Raw genomic sequence first — 18,073 nt, forward strand, 5'->3', positions numbered from 1 at the left:
ATGTGTTGTGTGCTTGTGTGTGACGCATAGACCCGACTCAGCTATTCAAAAAATCATCTCTTTATTTCCCCCTGGTGGACAGTTAAAAAGTACCTCACCTCGAGGGAGTCAGAACATCAAAATAATAATAAAAAAAAAAACATCATTTAGAAAGGGAAAATATCAAAATACACTGCCATTGTGGCTATCAAAAACATAGTTTATATACAATGGAAATGCAGCCAATGCTACCCTGCAGTCAGAGGAAAAAAGCATACACAAAAATCAAAGCTCAAATATGGTCATTAGTAATTTCATTATCTCACTCACTCACTTACACACACACACACACACGCAAGCCCAATCATGCTCTCTTGCGGGACCTGCTATACTGTCCCATAACACTCATTCTTTTATATATAGATATATACACACACTCGCTCATAAAACACGCATACACATATTCATAAATGCACTTGTCCTGCCCAAAGTCTTTGCCCATGCTTTGCCCTTCCCTTCTCCACATCATCTCTCACGTAGCCCCTCACACTCAGCTGTCCTTCTCCAATGTGGTGGCCAGTGCGACGGTGGTGACTGGCTGACCTGCGGGCGTTGTCAGGGCGACGGTGTTGATGCCATGCAGCTGCACCCGTGCCAGTTTTTTCTGCTCGCACTCCGTCACCAAGCTGTTAAGTTCAGCGGCGCTGTAGCCAATCAGAGTTCTCAGGTCGCAAACAAATTTGTAGACGAAGCGCTTGCCCTGCACTTTGCTGATCATGTCACCATCATAGTAGTATCTGTGAGAGAGATGGATTTAGTAAATGCAAAAAAAAAAAAAAAAAAAGCAGAGACTGTCGGAAATCTGAGAACTGCACACAGCTGCAGGACATAAACCTCATGCTGCATAATGACACAGTTCAAGATGATTCATAGTTCATTTTATTATAACCTTAATTTGCTGCAGCTAGTAATAATTATACTGATCAAAGACAATACGGTGAGTATGAAATCAGCACAAAAATAAAATTTAATGAGCTTAACAATGAACTTACACAGCAGACTAATCGAGCAAAAAATTAATAACACCTTTACTAATCATGAAAAGGTATGTGCTTTAAATAATTTTTTGTTGCTGCATACTGGAAATCTGTCATCCGATGTTTCCCAATAGCCACATTTCCATTGGTATTACATGACTGTGTGTTTAGACTTATTTAAGCTACGCTGAAATAAAACACTTCCACTACACAATAACAAGGTTTTAAACAAACCTGAGGGCTCGGCTGAGCTTCTCATAGTTCATTGTGGGTTTGTTCTTCCTCTGACCCCATTTCTGAGCCACTAGCTCTGGCTGGTTGAGTTTGAACTCTCCCTCCTCCCCGACCCAGGAAATGCAGTCCCTGGCATCCTTGTCTGTCAGCAGCTCCAGCAGGAACTGCCATAACTGAATTTGCCCATTATTACCTGAGGGGAGTGGCAAAACTCATTACAGTACATAATATTTGTTCATGAACGGAAAAACAATAGCATCAAAAACACAAAAATATCTGTCCCTAAATAAATGTTTTATTAACTAAAATCTAATCTGCATCATTATAAAAAGCTATTTACACAATTCAACTGTTTAAATGTTAAAAAATTTTATTGCAACCAATAAAATGTAAGGATTTTCACACACAAGATTTCGGACCATCTGTTACCTGTACGGTTGCCAGGGGAACTGCGTTCCTCTCCAGAGATGCGTGGTGCTCTGGGAACTTTGTTATGCTTCTGCACCTTAATGGTTGTGGGTGTGGCCTGTTGTACAGGTGCAGGGATGATCTGAACAGCTGGAGCCCAGGTGAAAGACAAACGAATATTTAAATGAAAGTGGTCGAGAGAGACTAATCCTTCACTCATGTCAAATTTAATGAACCACAAAAATGCGAAGTTAAACACAAACTGCTCTACATAACGATCTAAAATGCGTTCAACCGATTGTATAACTCACCATGTTTATTTGTCGCAAAAAAAAGAAATTATGTCAATAATAATCCAAAACTCTTTGTCTCAGTTTAGGTTTATCAGAAGCCACTGCATGTACTGTAAAAATGCCAAAGATACTTACGCTGATCAATAGTGACTGTCGCTTCCTGTCCCTGCTCCTGACTCGCCAAAACATCTGCATTAAATATGACATTTATTAATATGCATAATAATCATTTAGTTGAAATTGGAAAAAAATACTGTGTGCACGTGCTCACATTTACGTAGCAGCTCCAGGTGGCTCCACAGGATTTCTCCATTAGGCACTCTTTGGAGAAACTCCTCTTGGCTGAAGGCGCACAGTTGCCGACCCGGGATGTGGATGCCTCCCACCTCAATCTCCTCGATGTTGAACTCCTTCATCACCCACACTGCCCAGTGGATCACCTGATCTGCTGTCCACTGCACCGGATCTGGCACAATTACATACACAGAAATTGTTTCATAATACAGAACTATAATGCAGTATGCTGGATGCAAAATAAACTAAAATCATTCTGTGGTTGAGATTTGCAAAAGGCACAATTCGATTCCAAACCGAATACAATCTTCATATCAGTATTTGTTAGCCTGTGCAGTTTTATAGCAAAAAAAAAAAATGTTTATTTCTATTTTGTGTTGCCCTTTTTGCACCAGCTAATATTAATATGATAATAATATAAACTACTTACTTTCCACAATTGTGGGACTTACCATAAGGAATACTAAGTCGAACCTGCTCCTTGCGGTAGCCTTCAAGTGCGGCTGCCCATCGGGTCACCTGTTCAGAGGTCTCATCTGCAATGGCTGCTCGCTCGACTGCTATCACCTGCCCATCCTCCACCAAGTGAGCCTCCTCTCCTGTGGCCGCGTCAGGATCTATCACTACCTCCACTGTCTCTACTGGCTTCACTATCTCTAAGATATTCAACTTCTCTTCACCTACAGAGCAAATGAAAATAGTGTTAATAATACTATGACCAAATACTAAGACTCTTTTTTGTATAAAATAAGTGCAGGTATGACACAGGTGATGATACCTGGTTTTGTGATAATCTGCAAACTGAGCTGTACTGTGCCATCAGTCTTTACACCCTGATCAAAAAGGCTGTGGTCAGGGTGCAGCTACATAAAAAGAAATCAAGAATAAGCTTATACTGTTACACACACACACACCGCAACAGAGTAAGGCAGATGTATGAAAACCCACATGAATGTCCTGCAGACAAATATCATATCCATCCAGAGCAATCTGTACACGAGGCTCCAGCAACTTCTTCAAGTTACCGACTGGCTCGTTGATATCTATGTCCTGAGTGATGAGATCGCTGGCTGTAATGGTCTGCTCCTCTATCCTACAGAAGCCACATGCATAAAACAAATCACTGAAACATGTACAGCTAATGCAGTTTTTACAACATTCTGGAGATATGTCATCACAACTTTATAGCCGAAAGCATGAGTGAGAAGAAAAAAAAAAGAGAGAGAGAAAAAACTCACCCTTCTTCTAAGCATTCTTGTTTCTCTTGTCCATCGATCTCAATCTCGATCATCTCCTCAGCCTCACTTTTTGACATTCTACCACTGATATTCGGCCACCTTCAAACCCAAACGGCACAGTAAATCATTTTTGTCATCAAGAAGAAAAAGTTCAAAGATATTTCTGATTTAAAAAAAAAACTTTTTGAAAATGTATTGATGTTCAAAGTGATTGATGTTCAATGTTCAAAGTGTCTATAATTCTCTATAGTTTTTCTATATGACAATCTACATATAAGAAATCTATTTGTGACCTTGTTTTGGAACGGAGACAGACGTGTCAGTGGTGCTCACATGAGTTCCTCTATACAGATTTACTATGAGACTCGGTGGAAGTAGCGGAGAGGAGGAGACTGCTGAAACGCCGTGGCGCCTCTCTGAACCTCTCCAACTCTCACGCAAAACCGAGGCCTGGCCACTGACTAGGCCCAGCACTATGATTTACCATTTAAGTAACACATCCATGTCATAATTAAACGCTAATAAACCAGAACGGGCGCCTGATCAGCCGTACTCGGTATTATTCAGGAGCTCTGCGCTGCGCGAAAAAGCCGATTTGAAGCGCCACGACGCGCGAGAACAAGCAAACGTAGTTGCCATATTGGGCTCGTTTCGAGTTTCGAAATATAACCGTGAAATTGTGTGAAACGGCGACTTTGGAAAAACTTTGGAAACTTTGAAACGATCGCCACGCATCGCACTTTTGATTCTGGAAAGTTAGAACGGAAATGGAAGAAACGGAAACAAAACAACAGAAGGGCAATGTAAAAGCAGCCGGAAATCCTGGCGAAAAGTGCGCGGCGCTGTCAGACTTCCGAAAGCGGGCTACACAAACCGGGACGCCGCCTGCGCTCCAGATTAGCCCGTTTTACGCGGAAAAGTAAATGTAATCTGGAGGTCAGGTAACAACATTTTAGTGTTCTATAATGCTCCTGTCGCTACCTGGCCTTTGTGCACCGGTTAGCTTCTCAGCACAGCCCGCAGACACGCCTGGGAACTCGGCTATCTTAGTTGGCCGTTGGTCCTTCCGCAGGACGCGGTACAGCGAGCACTTCGCCCCCCCGCACCTGCGTTTTTATGGAGAACTTCTTCACCGTGTAGTCTGGTCTTTCACAGCCCACGGTCATGCAGTCAAACACGCTGAACATGTAACCGCTCCGTTGCCTGCTTCGAAATGACTTATCGAGAAGATACGCGGCTCCGTCAACATCCACTGTTAGCACAGCGGCTAGGCGGTTAGCTAGTGCCAATGGTAAACTCACTAAGGATGCTAACTAGCGTTAGCCACACAGTGAAATTTCAACAAAAAGCGGGAAACAGCTCGGGCCACAATTCAATACATAACAGTACACGTTCAGGCGACTCGAGTTTACATCTAAATTCTGTTTTTGACCGAAGAAATGTAAATAAATATAAGCACTTTACCTCTTATTTTGGGGAATGTGTTGGGAAAGTGTTGAAGAGTTTTTTTTTTTCAGGACTTGGGCTGTAAGCGGCTAGCTTAGTGTGTGCTAACTTCACGAAGTGTTCATGCTAGTTTAGGGTGAGCAGCGCGCTGGGGGCGGGGATGTGGAGGAGGCCTGAGTCGGCCTGGGGGAGCTGCTCAACTCCATAACCAGCTTTAGTTGAAATAAAACCAAATAAACTAAGCTAAATTAGCTTTTTGGATCTTTTTTTTTCTTACATGCAGTTTGTTGCTCGTCACCAATTTAAACTGTTTACACGATCAGGTACCTGTGGTGTCTTCAAGTCTACCAGTAGTGTTTATTTTACTTTTCTACAATCAGCACATATAAACCAATGCCTTGCTTAATGCCTTTAACGTCACAGTCTATCTATGGCCTTTAACGTCACAGTATCTATCTATCTATCTATCTATCTATCTATCTATCTATGGGTAAATAAAGGTGCTCAATTTGTAACCATTATGATCTTAAATCTATAAATAATGCATTATGGGAATGACCCCCCAAAAAGAAACCGGGAATCCCTTTGCACAAGTGATGTCCCAATAAGCACTAATGACTAGTTCATTTGCACTGGCAAGTTGTAAAAGATTTATTTAAAACTACATCCCAAGCTACAATCAAACCTATTTTCTTCATCACTGTTTCATGTTCTATGTGAACATCTTAAAGAGCCATGAAGTTACTGAGCAACTCAAGAACTATGAGAATGGATTAGGATTGTAATTAGTATTTAATTAATATAAAACCTTTTACTGCCATGGCTTACGACCGCAGTTCGGTATTTAAGGACCCTTTACTGAACTGTACACCTCAACAACATAGAACTGTAATAAATGGACATTCAGTGCCACCCCAAATGAGGATGGTTCCCTTTTGAGTCTGGTTCCTCTCAGGGTTTCTTCCTCGTACCATCTCAGGGCGTTTTCCCTCGCCAATGTCACCACTGGCTTGCTCATTAGAGAGAGACTTATAAGAGTTAAACATATAGGTACTAACATAAATTCATAGTTTATCCTATTTATCTCTGTAAAGTTGCATTGGGCAATGTGCATTGTTAAAAGTTCTACACAAATAAGACTGAATTGAATCTAGAAGCCACCTAGTTTCCAAGTTTCATACTTTTAAACTTAAACCTCCAACTCATCAGATAAAATGTCACAATTTATAACTTGTTTATTATTGGGTTTAGAAATCTGCTGTTTAAACACCACTGTCATCTAAAAGCTTTCATCTGGAAGACAAGTCGGACTCAAACATCTGTATAATCACATCCACAAATCCCAGAAGGGTTGTTTAACAATCACATGTTCACACCTAATGAATAAAATCAGTTAAACAGACAGTTTTTGTGTGCTGCTTCTTATTATCTTTGTCAGTGATCCATGCAAAAGCTCTTGTGAAACACAATTACTTATCTTTTTCCAAACTGTATTGCAATAGTATGAAATCATGTTTTTTAATATATTTTTATTAAATATTTTTTTAATTAAAGGAAAAAAAAACTTCTGCTCGTGAAATTAAAATAGCAAAAAACAGCCGAGATAAACTTTGTAACTGGAGCACATGACCATGTTGACTTGTCCACATTTTAAATAGGTCATGTGTGATACTGTAGCTCCCGTGAGGCCTGCAGTTATATGACCTTACCACTAGGGGGTGATTGCAGATTGTCTGTGCCCATGTATCAGGGAAGTCACGTGTATTATTGTCAACATCCAGATGCTGGAGATATTTTAATGGAGAATTTCGCTTTCTGGTCATGGTGAGCCACAAAACAATAACACCGAGATAAGATTTCCTCAGTGCATAGAGGTGTTGACCTAATAGACTGGCAAGTGCTTACATGCACCCAACATGCTCTTCTTGGAGAACTGTTTAAATCACAAAAGGACTTTGTGTGGTTGTAATGTTTAGGCTGAGAACAGAAAACAATCATGATCAGCAAAAATAATTTAGATTGTATCGCAGACATCAGCGATGCCATGGCTATTTACATATCTACAATCTTGTTACTTATCTTAATTTTGCAAATGTTTTAACTGTGTAATTAAATCCAGGAATTAGATTTTTAAAACAGATTTTTAAACCAGTTAATGTAATTTCTTCTAAACTGAAGATACAGTGAAAATTATATATGAAAATGCACTGGCAGAATAGACGGACAGCCAAAATGCAGGAGAGCAATAAGAAAGTGGCACATACTGCAACTGCGATCTCTAATATAAGATTTAGCTCAGCTGAATCAAACCCACATACAGCACATGGCATTACTGGTATAGACAATAATGCTAAGCAATGTTAATTATTTTATAACTTAAATTCAATGAAGAACATATGTTGACCCATGCAGCTCTTTGGTGGACCAATACCATTAGAGGTCTCACAGCAGTATTGTCCTGCATCAGATTTTAACAAGCTTTTACATTTCTGGTAAAAAAAAACTAAGTAAGAACACAAATGTGCGTGTATTAAGTCTGAGATAAGTTAAAATCATCATAAAAACAAATGTCAAAATCACTCCAGGTGCACAAAGTGTTAATGAAGTGTAAATTGAGCCTGTGTTTGTATGGGTACATCTATATAGCTGAGCACAATGCACTTTTATACTACAAACATTAATCAGTTATTGTTTGATTTCAAAATGTACCAGAATGCCTGTTTTCCCGTCTATGTTGCTAATGACTGGGACATGAGCTTTGCTCAGTAGTCTGTTGTCCTTGTAACAGGTGTAAATGATGGGGGGACAGTCAGCTTGTCTTCACAGTGCAGTTCCACCAGAGAGCTGCTCACTGCACATGGCATGATGGAGCATTGGGAGGTACTGGCCATGGGACACATGCGGATTTAGTCATATTTTTCTTATAGACTTTACTGAATAGAAGTTAAACACAATTTAAATATAGAGTGATATAAAAACAATATAATATGCCCAATTAGCACATTGAGAGATACTGTGACCTTCCCAAGATGGATGGATCTTGGCATGCAGTGATTTCACAGTGATTGGCCCCTAAGTCTTTTTGATTAACACCATGCAGGGTCACTGTCATCCCTTCGATTGAAGCTCTGCCTTTAAATAAGCATAAAGTAAGTAATCATGCAGTCCTAACAAAACGCAGGGATATACAGCGTCATAAAAAAAAAACAAGGGGAGACTGGAAAAGATAATTACCTGATTCTTGTTCTTGATCATTTTTGGTTAAAGCATCAAAAACATGGAAAAATCTACCTGTAATTTCACCATCAAAATAAACATAGGAGACATCTTGGCTTTTCTTTTTCTGTCAGTTGTTCCCTTTTTCTGACTGGAACAGAGGGCAGCATCTATTGCCATTATAAAAAGTAATGTCACATTAAGCCTACTCAACATTTGGTGTGTATATAAATGATGCAATGAACTGTGTAAGAATAAAGAAGGATGCATAATAACATTGTTATTTACACTGTACATATTTTCCTTCTCTGCTTATTATTTATTGTTAAACATTGAGTTTGATTGCTAGCTAGCTTGTGTAGGAACAATAGAACGTAGACAGATATCACTCAACCACCCCATCCCCATAAAGTATTCACATACATAGCAGCTGATGGTGATTATTAATGCCCATTAAGTCCATTCATTTACCTAAAATTGGTGCATGTGTAGAAACAGCAAACCTTCATTTGTAATATTAATTTTTTATTAATTTTATCTTAGCATCAGTCTACAAACACAATGATCACATATAGCCTATAAGATAAATAAGTCCAGTGAATGCCGAGGTCACCGTTTCTGGAAACGTTATTACAAGCAGTATTACCGAGTTGCGTTTCTAGATTTAGTTATTTAATAGAGCCTTTAAACATAACCTATGTGTAAAATCATGCCTTTATTGGCAAATTCAGTATGAGAAAAGCATTACAAATGACATTTACAAAAGTGGACTTAAAATATGATTTTAGACTTATAGACTAATTATAGACAAACAGATGTAGGCTACAAAGACAAATGGGCTCATAGTACAGGGTACAGTTTGTAAGAAAATAAAAGAATCATGACATTTTATTTGCCTAGTAAAATGCAGTGGTATTCAACACACACACACACACACACACACTATGCAGAAACATGTTTGCTTGTGACTGGTCCAGTGCAGTAGAGTGCAAACAAGTTTGCTACTGCATGATTATATCAGAATATTGGTCAGAGGTGATGACAATAAGAAAAATCTTTCTCTTCTGAAACTTTCACAACCTTCAACAAAAGGGAGCTGGCTAAAAACAATGTTATTTATTTATCTGGATGTAATATAGTTATTTCTTATAGACCATGAAATAATTATGTACATGTATATTGATCCTTTGTTTGGAAAAGGTTCAGTGTTGTTCAAGGAATCTAGTCAGGAAAGAGATTAGAACTAAGCAAACAACAAAGAAGTGCACAGGTTAGAGAGATTGATTCAGACATGCAAAATATTTACCTCACATACAGTGCCCTCCACAATTATTGGCACCCCTGTTTAAGATGTAGTCGTGGACTTCTAAAAATTCTCCTTTTTTTTAAAACAACATAGAACCCAAATGCAAAAAAAGAGAAAAATCCAACCTTTCATTTAAGTACATAACTTTGGTGGTAAAAAAAACCCTTACATTTAGAAAAAAAAAAAACTTGAAATCATGTGTCCCACAATTATTGGCACCCCTAACAATTCCTCTGAAAAAATGTAATTGTTTTTTTTTTTATATATATATTTTTCTGTAGTTGCTAAGGTTGGTCAGGGTATCTAGGGACTTTTAATTAGTAATTCATGATTTCCTGTTTCCCTGGGGTATAAATATGACGTGACACAGAGGCCTAATTCTCTTACCCATTTGTCAACATGGCAAAGACAAGAGAACACACCATTCAAGTAAGGCAGATGTGTGTCAACCTTCATAGGTCAGGCAATTGCTACAAGAAAATAGCCACTCGCCTTAACTTGCCAGTATCTACAGTCAGAGGAATCATTAAGAAGTTTAAAACAACTGGAACAGTGACAAACAAGGCTGGAAGAGGTCCCAAGTTTATCTTGCCACAACGCACAGTGAGGAGGATGGTAAGAGAAGTAAAAAAATTTCCCAAGCTCACCGTCACAGAATTGCATCAAAGAGTGGCATCTTGGGGTCACAGAGTCTCCAAAACAACCATCAGACGCTCTCTACATGCCAACAAGCTGTTTGGGAGACATGCAAGGAAAAAGCCTTTTCTCACTAACACTCACAAACGTAAACGTCTGGAGTTTGCTAAGCGGTACTGGGACTTCAACTGGGATCATGTGCTTTGGTCAGATGAGACTAAGATTGAGCTTTTTGGCAACAAACACTCTAAGTGGGTCTGGCGTAAAACAAAAGATGAGTATGCCGAAAAGCACCTCATGCCCACCGTGAAGTATGGTGGAGGATCTGTGATGCTGTGGGCCTGTTTCTCTTCCAAAGGCCCTGGGAACCTTGTTAGGGTGCATGGCATTATGAACGCTTTGAAGTACCAGGATATTTTAAATAAAAACCTGATGGCCTCTGCCAGAAAGCTGAAGATGGGTCGTCATTGGGTCTTTCAGCAGGATAATGATCCAAAACATGTGGCAAAATCTACACAAAAGTGGTTCAGCAGTCACAAACTCAAGGTCCTCCCATGGCCATCTCAGTCCCCAGACCTCAACCCAATCGAAAACCTGTGGGGCGAGCTAAAGAGAAGAGTGCATAAGAGAGGACCCAGGACACTGGATGATCTAGAAAGATTGTGCAAAGAAGAATGTATAAAAATCCCTCTCTCTGTGTTCTCCAATCTTGTGAAATGTTATAGGAGGAGATTAAGTGCTGTCTTGTTGGCAAAAGGAGGTTGTACAAAGTATTAACATCAGGGGTGCCAATAATTGTGGCACACATGATTTCAAGTTTTTTTTTTCTAAATGTGTGATTTTTACCACCAAAGTAATGTACTTAAATAAAAGGTTGGATTTTCTCTTTTTGCATTTGGGTTCTATGTTGTTTAAAAAAAAAGGAGAATTTTTTGAAGTCCACGACCACATCTTAAACAGGGGTGCCAATAATTGTGGAGGGCACTGTACATTTATATGAAATAATTTTACAGGATCAAATAAAACTAACAAAACATTAACATTTTACTTTAGTATACTATGTGGCCTGTGTGTGTTTATTTTACTGTATACTGTATGGATATCATGAGGACATCTTTGGCTGTTTATAAGGCTTGGAGGTATAAACTAAACCTAATTACTGACCTGGGTATCAAATTAAATTATTATAAAAGGGGGTGTAGTGAGTTATCATGCCTGTACTTGAGTGTCATTTTACACATTTATGCACAAAAATCATCTTTATTGTGTCTGCAGTGGTTAAAGGTCTGCCTATTCAACACTGGGACTGCAATCTGGAAAGCCTGGAGAATGATAGAAGCTCTCTATTTGGATACCTGCTACCTGATTAAGGTCATGTGGTGCAGGAGGATCCGAAATCTGGTCAGTGAAGAGTCACCTGTGCAGGAACAAGCAACAGGATCTAAATTTGTGCAAGAGAATGGGTCCCATTAAGCAAAAAGTCTAGTGGCACATGTGTCTCTTGGCAAGCAAGAGAAATGAATGCTGATTAAACCCTTGTACAGTTTTAGATAGGGAAGGTGAGTAAACAGTAGGCTTACAAATCAATTTATGGTCACCCAATCTACTATAGTAAGATGTTAAACATGGCAAACGTTTTTAGGAAATAATAATTGGAACATTTGAGCTGAATTTCTGCACAGCTGAATGCTGATTCATCAATATAAATGCTGGTTGTCGTATGCCCACAGAGGGGCAGCTTTGTAAAGGCATTAATGGCAGACTTTACCGGTTCTTTAGAGAACCTATGGATGGCCTAGGATGCAAAGATATCACTGGTTGTCTATAATATTATAGAACATAAACCAGATTTTGAATTGTAATTTAGCTTCTAAAAATCAATTATATTTTATTAAGGACTGCTTAAACATTTTATAATGAATTTAATATTGCCTCTTTTAAATCAGCTCTGCTGCCAGAATAAAATGTGGAAAACTGTGTTTAGTTACTGAGTAAGCACTGACTTAAACATAAACAGCAAGCAGAATAAGGCATATACTATCTCCATCATTAAAATTTATTTAGCTCAATAGATAAACCACAAACACACCAATAACCATCTTTATACTTACGCTGTTGCCTATTATAATGGCACTTGTCAATTTGAATATGAAATCAATGTTTTCTCTGTTGAAGTGTTCTTCCTTCAGCTTATCATCCCCATTGTAATGTTTATTTTCAGGCAACTCAAAGTTCAGTGACATGCCATGTTGGGACCTGGGAGCTTACATCTGCTCCTATCTTCTCTGAAAGTCGGGTAGCTATTAATTAAGCTTTTCACCTGCCTTATTTTGTATTACAAAGCTACAACTTGTTTAAGATGTGTTTTCTGTTTTATTGGCAGAAGGAAAATGTTGAAACACTTCACAAGGATGAATTGCAATAATCAGATCGTAAAACCATCTTCTGCATTTACTTTGTATATACACAAACAACATTAAAGAAACGCTATACATGTTATTGACATCATATTTATTTTATCCAAACTGATTTATAATGCAATATATGGACTCAAATAAATTTACGTACACAATTGTAAACGTTAACAACCTAATTATCTACATAGCCACCTGGACAATCACTGCACTATTATGACATGGGCCAGTATGTACTGTCTTCTATGCTGGATCATTTTGCTCTGTTAGTTGTGATCATGTTTCTATTCGTTCATGTCTGTTTATGCACTGTTTTACACTGCAGTGCGTTGTTTATGCACTTGCTGTGCAGTACCTGTAAGTTAATTGTGCACTGTTGCTCTATTCTAAACTGGAAACAAATTCCTCGTATGCTCAGACATACTTGGCCACTAAAGCGGATTCTAATAAGGTTAAATCACCTTTATAAAGAGATATGTACTTTATACAGTCATTCTTTTTGCTATATTTGGTAATATCTATGACAGGGTGACACAAATACTTGAAAATAAAAATATATTATGATGAGATTAAGTCTAATATCATATCAGGTATATTAACAAATTGTAAACAACATTGTAAGTAATTGTTGAGTCTTTGAATGAGTCTGTGATTTTTTCCCGAAATTTGTTGGTCAGTCATGAAATGGACAGTGAAAGTTAGAGAGTTGGGTGATATTGAAGATTTTTCTTTTTGTGTATTGACTACACAGTTATAAAAGTCATCAGGGAAATATGGGGATTTACATAAATCCCAGTACCTATTTTTTACGCCTGCTGAAAGGAGATAAATAACTCTAGTACCCACAATGGTAAATGCCAAAGCTTTGCTTACTGTATCAAAAAGGCTTTAGAACAAGCAGTGGTTCTATGCCAGTATGTCTCAACACCTGGGATGCTCATTTTCCATCCCCTCACCCTGTCCAGAATTCCTCTTTCTACACGCCATCTGCAGGATAATTAGACAGCCAACTGGTCCGACCAGAGCATTTGTTCTGAGACCAGCAGTCTCCTCTGTTAATCGTCATGATTTAGACCATGTATCATCACTGCTGAAACACATCACTTCTATTATCAGTATCAGAGGTTAAGTTGATATGCTGTGGAGAGTTTTGCTTTTGTGGGTGTGATAGGGAGGTCAAGTGTTAATGAAATTAGCAGATTCATTAAGGCAAGGCTTTTATGTAAACTCAATGCTATCAAAGTATTGCAAGAGGCTTTTGCCATCCTTTCTCAATTTACCATTACACACAAACATGGGTATAAATTAAACCACAAGTAAATGGTTCATCCCTTGTGATTAAGTGGTTTTATAATCTACTGCAGCTTCCACACTTCCACACAGCTTCCAGACTCACAGTACATATACAACATATGCAGATACAGTATATATATATATATATATATATATATATATATATATATATATATATATATATGCATATGTTTGCAGAACTATGAATACAAATGTCAGTGTATGAATAAATAATGTTCTCTGTAGCATTTGTTTTTCCTGCAAATATCATGTTGCTATGTATGGAATGTGCACACTATGCAATCTAAGCACTGCACTAAACTGAAACTGGAAAGTTTGGAGTTAATCTGGATCGACAAACAACCCAAATGCAGATTAAAGCAGATCAGACAGCTGCCTATTGCTCCATCATAACTGACTGCATTTATATCCATATTGGGTCGTTACATTGCCTTTGTACAAAGTGCAGATTAGTGGTTAAGCACTCAGGACTGATCATTTTACAACTGATTGTCCAGCAGCCCAGTTTTTCTTATTGTTGGCTGATGCTGTTTGGCAGATCAGTTTACATATACATTTTTATATACATTTATGGCTTTTGGCAGACACCATATCCAGGACTTTTCCTTATTCAGTGCTTTAAAGTCCCCATCAATAAATACATCATAATACTGGTTCATGGGGTCACAGACTAAAAATACCTCCTGCCCTAAAACTAATAGTATAGGTAATATAGTAAGAACAGCACATACAAAACCTTGACTGGCAGTCAAGTCAAGTTTATTTCTATAACGCTTTTCACAACAGACATTGTCTCAAAGCAGCTTTACAGAAATCAACAGTCAAGGTGAATGATATGTATTTATCCCTGATGAGCAGCCGTGGTGACTGTGGCAAGGAAAAACTTCCTTAGATATTATGAGGAAGAAACCTTGAGAGGAACCAGACTCAAAAGGGGAACCCATCCTCATTTGGGTGACATCAAGAGTTGGATCATAAATCTTTCAACAATACAGAACACTGGAGAAAGAGAACTAACATGAGCACTGGATGATAAGATTATAAGTAATGTTCTTTCTACAGTCTTATACAGTCTTTATGGTTATAAAACTAGAAGCTACTGAGCAACTCATAAAATAGCTCAACATTTGTCATCATCACAGATCCAGCATCAGCTTCTCCATGCCAGAGCTTTTAAACACTCCAGGAGGTCCAATGTCAAATCTCCACACATGTAGTGGGATCCAATTGGCACTGGTACGTCCCTAGATGGTTCGGGATGTTTGCGAGTTCGGCATCTACTTCTTCAAAGGTCCATAATCTTCATGAGGTGGGACGTGACTGGAGCTGGCCAAACCTCAGGATGCCTCGGGATGGGGAGAGAAAGAGAAGCAGTGGAGAGAAATTAGCATGGCTGCTGTTCATGATATTAACAGCACAAGTTGATAATGTGCATGTGATCAGATGTACTGAAGCACAAGGTTGTGATGTGAGACGTATGTTATGTGTAGGCTTTGCTAAAAAAAAAATACGTTTTTAATACGCACTTAGTCTGTTATACAAAAGAAATGAAGCATAACTAAGCCTATTTGTTTTATTTTGTTTTCTAGGCATAATCTGTAAGCATACTGCTGAAGAATTGATATGTGCATGAGCCACAGAATCCAGGTTTCAGCAGCACTGCAACACACACCTCTGTCTTATTGTAATTGTGATAACTTTCAACTTAATGATATTCACTTATTTATTTAAGTGCAGCATTTTGGTTCATATTAAGAGAGAAAAACCTCTACCACACTCAGTCACTGTTTAAAATTGTATGATTTTTGTATTTAATTAGACATTTGTTTCTAATGAAGATACAAATTGCTAACCAGAAGACTACTTACTGTTCTGTAAACCTGTGAGCTAGTTTAGTTGTTATAAATTACTTCATGAATGACTTTGACTTTATAAATGACTAACTTTACTTTTTACAAATATAGGAGAACAGAATATCTTGTCATTAGACTTTGTGTACATGTGAATGAAGAAATGTGATACATTACAGAAGCCTTGAAAAATAGAGATTCTATGAAACCATATAACAAAAAGCTAAGCAAAATGTAAATTCCTGACAATGGTTAACAACAAAAATACAACCAGGGGTAGTTAATCTTTTTTTTTTTTTTATACACAGAGGGATCAATAAATCCACACTCTACCTGGAGATCTGCAGCAGTGGGCTGCTCTATTCACCCCTCTTCTTTCTCTTTAATACAAAGTGCCTCTTATAATTAGCTCAGTGATTCCATGGGTGAAACACGAGAGATAATGCAGCTTTATAAACTCAGCCATGACCAAATGATGCCACCGTTCAAGGAGAACAACCATTTAAACTGGACTGCAAGAGCACAGATTCCTGCAAAGGACTGACAGATACAACTAAAAAGTAAGCAGGAAAAATGCACTTTAACATAAAATATAACACAAAACAGTGGGAATCAATGTTGTTTTGTTTTTGATACTATTTTTAAATGATAAACTTGGCATGTCATTATGCTGTATATGAATTCCATTTTGTGTTGGAAATAAAATATGTAAATATGGAGATGCTCAGCACATAGGCTGTTGAAAAACCACCAGCTTCTTTTTTTTTACTTGTGAAAAAACCATGAATAATGTCTGCTTGCAACAGTTTTTGAAACGTGGCCTTGGGTGGAGGAGATACCTGAAGTGTACTCAATTATGGCAACAGGTGGAAGACAAACCATTCAAATTCTGCAAAAGAACAGAAGTACTAAGCAACCAGACCACATCAAACCTCAGCCAAACATCACACTTGAGAGCAAGTGAAAAACAATATTATGGGACAAAATACAATAATTTCCATTGATTTAATAAGAATTTCGAGGTGTATATTAGGAGTATGATGCTTATTGCTATTGATATACTACTTTGTCGCAGAGCAATTGGACAGCAAATCAAAGGCTGGAAAAACACTGGAGATGCAGAAATCCTGGGAGTCAAGCATCTTCTACTCACTAATAGTAGAAAGGTTTTGTTTTGGTGGCCATGATATCAGCATCCGTGAATCGTTTGATTCATATGGTGCCCTTGTCTGGCCTGGGGTGAGAGCTGACACATGAATAAAAACATGACTGAAAGATTAGTATTTCAAAAAAGTGATTGTGTATAATGTGTGTTTAGGCAGTGGCTCTCTGCAGCTACCTGGAAGCAAATCATAAGCATGTCAGTCTGCTAGATAAGGCAGTGCTGGAGCTAGGAGCAGGAACTGGTCTGGTGTCCATCGTGGCCTGTCTAATGGGTGAGTAATCCACTGAAGAAAAAGTGGCACAATTAGAACCAAAGATACATAACTGAGATATAACATACAAAAATAAAATCTGCCACAGTTGGAAAATAAAATTGACATAAAAGGCAATAGCATGAATAAAATACTCTTACGCATAATGAGGCAAAGAAAACCAACTTCTTAATGAGGTTTTTTAAACTGTGTTGATTCTAGGTGCATGGGTGACAGCCACAGATATGCCTGGCATCCTGGACAATCTGAACTTCAATCTCTCACGCAACACACAGGGCCGCTGCAGGTACACACCCCAGGTGGCCCAGCTGATCTGGGGGGAAGTCCTGGACAATACTTTTCCCAGTTCGATCTATAACTATGACTACATCCTATGTGCAGATGTTGTTTATTACCACCACTGTCTGGATGATCTGTTATTTACTATGAAGCACTTTTGCAAACGTGGAACAACTCTGCTATGGGCCAACAAGGTCTGTACTCGATAGGAAAAAGATCACGTAAACAGAAATGGAAAAATGTCATTAGTGAAATATCTGAATTGTAGAATTCCATTAACCAATATACATTTTGGTTGCTTGTCACTTGTGTCAAATAGCAAATCTGCTCTTGTCTAACATACAACTCAAAATTAAAAGCACACAAGCAGATATGAGATTCCTGTGAGCATGTACACATTGCAGTGCCATCACAATATGCATTATGTAATAATGTTGCTCATCAGATTTCTGTCTAATTTTAACAGATCCGCTTCCCCTCAGACCTGAATTTTATTGAAAACTTCAAGAAGGCCTTCAATACCACACTGCTTGTGGAGCTTCCAGATGAGATGGTGCAAATCTACCAGGCCACAGCAAAGGAGTGAATGTGAGAAGACCCCAGGAACAAAAAAACAGAAAATGAAATAGAAAACAAAACTAGATTTAAAAACAATTTTACAAAAAAAATTTACATTTCCACTACAAAGGTTTA

At 38.2% G+C, this 18,073-nt stretch overlaps 2 protein-coding genes across 5 annotated transcripts; one reads left to right on the forward strand and one right to left on the reverse strand.

Annotated features, from left to right (window-relative positions):
• Positions 1 to 44: 44 nt before the first annotated feature.
• gabpa (GA binding protein transcription factor subunit alpha) lies at positions 45 to 6,304 on the reverse strand. 4 transcript variants are annotated; one of them, XM_046844562.1, is made up of 10 exons: positions 4,948 to 6,304; positions 3,484 to 3,582; positions 3,194 to 3,338; positions 3,024 to 3,108; positions 2,698 to 2,925; positions 2,223 to 2,417; positions 2,087 to 2,140; positions 1,680 to 1,808; positions 1,251 to 1,443; positions 45 to 776 (listed from the first exon to the last, which is right to left on the reverse strand). In XM_046844562.1, exons 2-10 carry the CDS (start codon positions 3,558 to 3,560, stop codon positions 530 to 532), a joined length of 1,353 nt encoding a protein of 450 aa, XP_046700518.1. In that variant the 5' UTR covers positions 3,561 to 3,582; positions 4,948 to 6,304; the 3' UTR covers positions 45 to 529. The 4 variants fall into 4 exon arrangements, with proteins under 4 accessions (XP_046700518.1, XP_046700528.1, XP_046700521.1 ...); XM_046844572.1 differs by lacking the exon at positions 4,948 to 6,304 and adding an exon at positions 4,590 to 4,940; XM_046844565.1 differs by lacking the exon at positions 4,948 to 6,304 and adding an exon at positions 4,465 to 4,940.
• An 8,927-nt stretch (positions 6,305 to 15,231) lies between these two features.
• On the forward strand, positions 15,232 to 18,021 carry mettl21cb (methyltransferase 21C, AARS1 lysine b). Its single transcript, XM_046845508.1, has 4 exons — positions 15,232 to 16,904; positions 16,984 to 17,101; positions 17,303 to 17,574; positions 17,847 to 18,021. Exons 1-4 carry the CDS (start codon positions 16,782 to 16,784, stop codon positions 17,964 to 17,966), a joined length of 633 nt encoding a protein of 210 aa, XP_046701464.1. The 5' UTR covers positions 15,232 to 16,781; the 3' UTR covers positions 17,967 to 18,021.
• Positions 18,022 to 18,073: the final 52 nt, after the last annotated feature.

The sequence above is a fragment of the Silurus meridionalis genome, chromosome 3 (assembly GCF_014805685.1).
Source record: "Silurus meridionalis isolate SWU-2019-XX chromosome 3, ASM1480568v1, whole genome shotgun sequence".
In the NCBI taxonomy this organism is placed as follows: Eukaryota; Metazoa; Chordata; class Actinopteri; order Siluriformes; family Siluridae; genus Silurus; species Silurus meridionalis.

What these genes read in the sequence shown, in the direction of transcription:
- mettl21cb (XM_046845508.1), top strand. Translation starts at nt 16,782, where the DNA reads ATGCAGAAATCCTGGGAGTCAAGCATCTTCTACTCACTAATAGTAGAA. An exon ending in GTGCCCTTGTCTGGCCTGGG is followed by an intron (nt 16,905 to 16,983) that starts GTGAGAGCTGAC and finishes ATGTGTGTTTAG; the next exon opens with GCAGTGGCTCTCTGCAGCTA. An exon ending in CATCGTGGCCTGTCTAATGG is followed by an intron (nt 17,102 to 17,302) that starts GTGAGTAATCCA and finishes TGTTGATTCTAG; the next exon opens with GTGCATGGGTGACAGCCACA.
- gabpa (XM_046844562.1), bottom strand. Translation starts at nt 3,560, where the DNA reads ATGTCAAAAAGTGAGGCTGAGGAGATGATCGAGATTGAGATCGATGGA. An exon ending in TTTGTCTGCAGGACATTCAT is followed by an intron (nt 3,109 to 3,193) that starts GTGGGTTTTCAT and finishes CTTTTTATGTAG; the next exon opens with CTGCACCCTGACCACAGCCT. An exon ending in GCAGATTATCACAAAACCAG is followed by an intron (nt 2,926 to 3,023) that starts GTATCATCACCT and finishes TTTGCTCTGTAG; the next exon opens with GTGAAGAGAAGTTGAATATC.